Source organism: Sinocyclocheilus rhinocerous, unplaced genomic scaffold, assembly GCF_001515625.1.
Source record: "Sinocyclocheilus rhinocerous isolate Xijiao unplaced genomic scaffold, SAMN03320098_v1.1 scaffold793, whole genome shotgun sequence".
Taxonomy (NCBI): Eukaryota; Metazoa; Chordata; class Actinopteri; order Cypriniformes; family Cyprinidae; genus Sinocyclocheilus; species Sinocyclocheilus rhinocerous.
In genome coordinates, this window is record NW_015626360.1 from 109643 (window position 1) to 115632 (window position 5990).

The 5990-nt window shown below is 36.6% G+C and overlaps 1 protein-coding gene across 1 annotated transcript in view; it reads right to left on the reverse strand.

Annotated features, from left to right (window-relative positions):
- Positions 1–1426: 1426 nt before the first annotated feature.
- The window catches only part of LOC107711580 (liprin-beta-2-like), a 28575-nt gene continuing 24011 nt past the window's right edge, over positions 1427–5990 (reverse strand). The window contains exons 20-22 of the mRNA XM_016516584.1: positions 4802–4927; positions 2044–2232; positions 1427–1946 (exon numbers count right to left, since the gene is read on the reverse strand). Of these exons, the coding sequence (XP_016372070.1) occupies positions 1743–1946; positions 2044–2232; positions 4802–4927 (519 nt within the window). The 3' untranslated portion in view covers positions 1427–1742. The remainder of the gene's footprint in view (positions 1947–2043; positions 2233–4801; positions 4928–5990) is intronic.

Below are 5990 nucleotides of genomic sequence, written 5' to 3' on the forward strand. Positions count from 1 at the left end.
CCCGTGCAGATCGTGATTAAAAAGCAGTGGTTGCGTCTAATTTCAAATGGCTAGATATTTTTGTTTAAAGCCAGTTTGTTTGTTATTAAGCAAATAGCGCAAATAAATTTGCTTAAAAATCAGTATGAGTATCAGAATCCAATTTGCTAGTTAAAAAAAAGAAAGAAAAGAAAATCTGAATTCTGAATCAGCTATGACCGGCGCATCACTAATTAAAATACTAAGTAAAAGGCCTCAAAATTGAAGTACAATCTGGGATGTCTTTTTCTATCAATTCTTCAATAGGTAGATCTTGTCTTTCATAAAGGCCGAGGTCAGGGATCTTGGGCCTAAAAAGGTTGGTGACCACTGATTTAGGGAAATTGGGCAAAAGGAGTCCAACATTGAAAATATTTGTGAGGTAATTGTAAGATGACTTGGTGATGGTACAATGCTAGCCCTAACAGCCATAACCTTACCCACAAAATGAGATAAAAATGGTTACAGTCTTCATTAGAAAACACAGGAACAGGTAATGTAACAGGAGGAGAAACAATGCTGTTAATAGTCTCAAACAGAGATTTAGGATTCATTTTGCAGGCAGATATCAACTTCTTAAAATAAGATGCTCTAGCATCCCTAATCATCTCATTCAAATCTGACAGGAGCTCTTTAAGATGCAGGTGGTGGACTTGGAGCTGAGTAGCTTTCCACAAACGCTCAGTCTTCCGACAAACATGCCTGAAACTGTGGATGGCATCATTTATCCACAGAGATGTATTGACAACAGGGATTTGCCGAGACTTAAGAGGAGTCACTCTATCCAGTAGCAAAGTGCAATGATCATTAAACAACTGTACAGTATTGTCAATGTCATTTGAAAAAAGAACCGAGCTGGAGTCAAAAGCAGTTGAGAAATTCTCAACAGCAAATTGGCAGATCATGCGAGAGCAGGACACCCGCTCAGTTTATTTATAATGAAGTATTGTGTAGATATAGTAAACTGATCAAGACCAAAACAGTACTGGTATCAGATTGGTATCAGCAGATACTAAATATTTAATTATCGGACATGAAAAGGTGTTACTGAGACATCCCTAGTTTCTATACAGGCTTTAGACAAACTCCACATCTGGGGTGTGTTCCCATAGCATCACCTACCAACAAAGCATCTTGTTCCCTATTCAGAGTAACAGACATTTATTTTTAATTTAGTTACTAGAATGTTAATATTGCATTACTCACGTGTTCCTATGTAGTTATATGGAACAGTATTATAAAGTGTTACTGATCTTATAGTGCATAATTGCAATATGGCATACATGTTTTACTACAGAGGACCTGTTCATATCATGAAATACAGAGAAAAATAAAGAAACAATTTATTGGTCATTTCAAAACATTTTTTAAGGTAATAAAATAATTTATACATTTTAAGGATAGGTATTAAAATATTTATTAAAAGTAATAAAATCAAGAAACTCAAATCAAGAGTTCATCAGCATTGTATTTCAGCATTGGAACTACCTAAAGACAGACAATAATAATAATAATAATAATAATAAAATCCCCATGTTTTTCAGAGCCCATGTTCAGTCATTTCCAGCATATCCAGATGATACACTGAAGAATCAGTTCTGGGCTTCTCCTGATTGATGGTGTTAATGCTGAAGTTCTTCAAGCATCAGGGTGGAGTTACTGCAGTGCTGGCAGTAAGCATGTCATTGTTTGGCTAAGAATGGCTGAATTGAAGAGGCAGTGAATCAGTTCTTAGACCCAACTTGCTCCAGTCTGTCTGAGTCTCTGGCCAGGATGGGGCTGATCCCCCTGAAGCTTCCATATGGCCGCTTTGGTGTCCCACTCAGGGCTGGTGGGTTCCCTGTATCCATGGGGCAGATATAATCTGTTGATTCATCCATCCTGAGCTTTCTTAGTTGTCGGAAATGAGTAAAACCAAGCTTCTTTGGCTAAGACAGATAAATTAATAAAATTACAACATGACAAAAAATATACTTGCAACTTATATGTAGCATAAAATTTATTATATTGTTTGGAATATCATACCCTGACTTTGGCAGTGGTGGAAAGGGGTGCATGCCCACTGGCGTTGACAAACTCCTGTTTCTCCTGCTGGGCCTGAGGCCCCACCAGTGTGTTAAAGTTAGTGGCGAGGTGGCGTCTTAGGAGGGTCTTCTGTGGAGGGATGTTGAGCAGCATGGCCAAGGTCTCAGAATGAAAGCGAGGCTCCAGGATCTGATAAGCAAATACAAACAAATTAAAGGGACATTTCACCCATGTTACAGCTAAAGTAAAATCAGTTTGTTTAACATGATCACAACTGCAAATTAAAATAGATAAAATACCATGCATAAAATGTTTCTACTATGTGACACTGAAATAGGTGTCCTGAGAAATCACACACTGACAGCCCTTTTGTAAATATTAAAAAGGAGTTGGGGAGCAACCTTTCAGCAGAAAATTAGCCAATCAGAAATGCTCTCTTCCAATGAGTAATATTATGTATTTGTGGTTGCTAACATTGATATTGATGTTGCTAACATTGATAATGATATTTCCTGTGAGGTCAGAACAAGGGCAGATGTCCTTGGTTAAATAGTTCAAATACATAGGCAAGGTGTTTTATTTGTTGTAACAATTGTCTAAGTGTTGTAAGTGATGTTAAGAGCTTCACAAACTTGTGCCTTCTGTCCTCAGCTCTATCATTCAATGATGTGCCTGCAAACCTAAGCATTTCAAGTGCGCTGATATAGCTGTCCAACATCTCTTCTCATTGTTTGTGTCATTACACGTGTGTGCATTTGTGTTCTAGACAAACTTTCAGCCTGTGTATTAGCAACAGGGATTTTTCAGTGACTTTTCTGTAGGTTACAGAATTAGTAGTAGGTGGTTACAAAAGTAGTAGGTGGCTGTGTTTATGGGTAAGTCATTAAATCATTTGGCTAACCGATTTGTTCAAAAACACTGATTCATTCCGGAAAGAGAACCAACTGAGCCTGAATCTATAGAATAATTATGTTAACAAGACAAACTACCTTAAAAACTGTGCACAAGTGTACCTTGAACCTTGAGTGTTTTAAAGGTAAGGATGGTTACACCAAATATTGATTGGATTCAATTAATATAAGTTAATATTTAATACAAACTATCCATGGTAATATTTTTGAAAACATTCTCACTTTTAAGCATTGTTTCACAAGTGCTTAAAACATTTCTCAGTACAGTAGTTTGCAGGTAGACAGCAAAATCATCAGTTACAGCTCAGACTTAACTGCAAATAAAATAACAAAATAAATCTCTCAATATCTCACATAAGGATGACAAAAAAGAACCTCTAACGCTAACATTCTCTATTCTGTTTCTATCCTATCTTTTTGATTTCTTTTCATTTATTATAAAAAAATGACCCTCTAACAGTAGCATATTCTCTTTCTATTATTTTGACTTGTTTTATTTTTATCTACTTGTTTTTTTCTTTTTATTTATTATAAAAAAAAAAAAACCTTGCTACTTGTACTGCATTACACTAACTGAGACTTGTCACAGCACTTACGTATTATTGCCATTTTGTTGGTTTTTTTATTGCTTCTATTGTCCTCATTTGTAAGTCAGTTTGGATAAAGTGTCTGCTAAATGACTAAATGTAAATATCATTGCTCACACTTGCCCCTTGCCCATCAGTTCTTGTATATATTGTCCTCTTTCAGTTCAATTCTTTGTTTAGTATTATTTGCACTGCCATACGATTTCTCCTATTCTCCCTGTTTGGATTATCTCTCTGTTTTGTTTCAATAAAATACCTGCCTCCTTCTCCTGTTTGCCTCACGTGTCATGACGGGTACAATGGATAAAATACAATGGATCTAGCAGCTGTCCACCTCTTCCTCCTCACCCAGGAAGATCACTCTCTCGAGGACCACACATGAAACTTCTTGGACCTTGCCCACCAGACCCACTATCCCGACAGTGCACTTATTTCTTTCTTTCATGTCGGACTCAATGAACAATGGAAATAACAACAACAACCAGAAAAAAAACATTTTTTTTTTGGTCTCTGCCATAGGCAGAGTCTGGACTCCACCATGGCACCACCATGGACTCTTTCATCTGGGGGTCCTAGTCCTCCTTCCTTCCTCCCGATAGTCATCATCACCCCCTCCCACCACCCAGGTGTAGTTTTTGTTTACAATGCCTACCAGATGGGATGTACTGTTACAGTTATGTTCAGTTTCTTGGAATTTTTATTTGTATAACACCTGTTTTACCAATAAACTCACACCTGTTCCTTGTATACCCCTCATCAGTTCTAGTATATCTTGGCCTCTTTTAGTAAAGTTCTTTGTCTTGAATTGTTTGCAATGTCTTATGGTTTCTCCTGTTATTCTCCCTATTTTGATTATCTTCTTTGTTTTGTTCAATAAAACAGCTGTGTTTATACCTTCCTCCTTGTCCTATTTCCCTCCTATTCCTAGTTCCAACTGTTGTTCATTTGGACAGTACACGTTGCTGAGTACTAAATAAAGTGTTTCCTCACTTTTTGACCTATACATGTTTATGAATTTTCTATATTATTGAAACTTGTTTTGTCAGCCAGTCATGACTTGAACAGGTGGTTACTCTCAATGTACCGAATGCAGTGTTTTAGAGCAGGTTTTACTTTTATTTACTAGAAAGGACAACCCTGTTATCTATATATATATATATATATATATATATATATATATATATATGGCACGTTTAATGTACTGAAATATTTAAACATCATAAGCAGTAGTACTTTAGTGACCAGTAAAAGCTGACTCACAATTAGACCTCCATGAACACCGCTGCCTCTCAGGTTTGGAGCATATTCAGCCAAATCCACTGACCTCAACCACTCCATCACACGATGGTTGGACCACTGCACCACCTCAGATGGAGATGTCTTATTCTGCAGAAAAAAAGGAAATATAGTATTTCAATATCTTCAGTGTTTCCAGGTTTATCCATGCTTTGCCCATACAGTAATGTAATACATGACATATGTCCTTATATCACGAGTGCTGTTGTCATATGTTGTACTAAAATACAATATATTATTATTACATATATACATCCTCGGGATATACGAAGTTATAAATTCATGCCATATCTTAAATACCCATATTAAAATTATTTCAAATACATATATTAAAAATATTTATATGATTTTTTATATGATAATGCATGTTAACTCAATATATGTGAAAAATATATGTGCAATTTATATATGCAAGCTTATTTAAATAACATATGCAAATACTCAGTATGCTTATATGATTTTATATAGGTCTATACCAAATATGAAATACCCATAGTAAAATTAGTATATATATATATATATATATATATATATATATGCGAAGGAGATGTGTTGCACTGCGTGAGGCAAATGGTGGTCACACCAGATACTGACTGGTTTTCGGACCCCCCCGGACCCCCCAATACAGTAAAACTGCACATTTTAGAGTGGCCTTTTATTGTGGCCAGCCTAATGGTGTGTTCACACTAGACGCGAAGCGAATATGTTCATCGCGTCACTCGCTCAAGATTACTCGCGGGATGTTTTTCGTGTCACTCGCGCGAATAAAAACAGCGCGATCAACCATGGTGGAGATAACTACAATCGCTGTTTTGTAACTGTTGTCAAAAAGTCCCAACTACAATGGAAAGCCAAACGCCGACGTGTCTGGGTTCACAACACCATCCAGAGGAGGATGAATAACGTTAGGATCCTATATTAATGTGTGTGTTACATTTTACTACTGTATATATCATCGCGCATTTCGCAGCATTCGCGTCACCCCGCGCGAATTCGCCTCTATTCGCGTCTTTGCGTTGACTTTGTATGTAATCTACTCACGTGTTTCATGTAATCGCTGCAACTTTAATCAGTGTTTATTACCCTTTTTTTAGGGAAATAAGGTTATTAAAATGTGTGTAATATGTGAAGTTTAATCTTGAACGAATAGGCA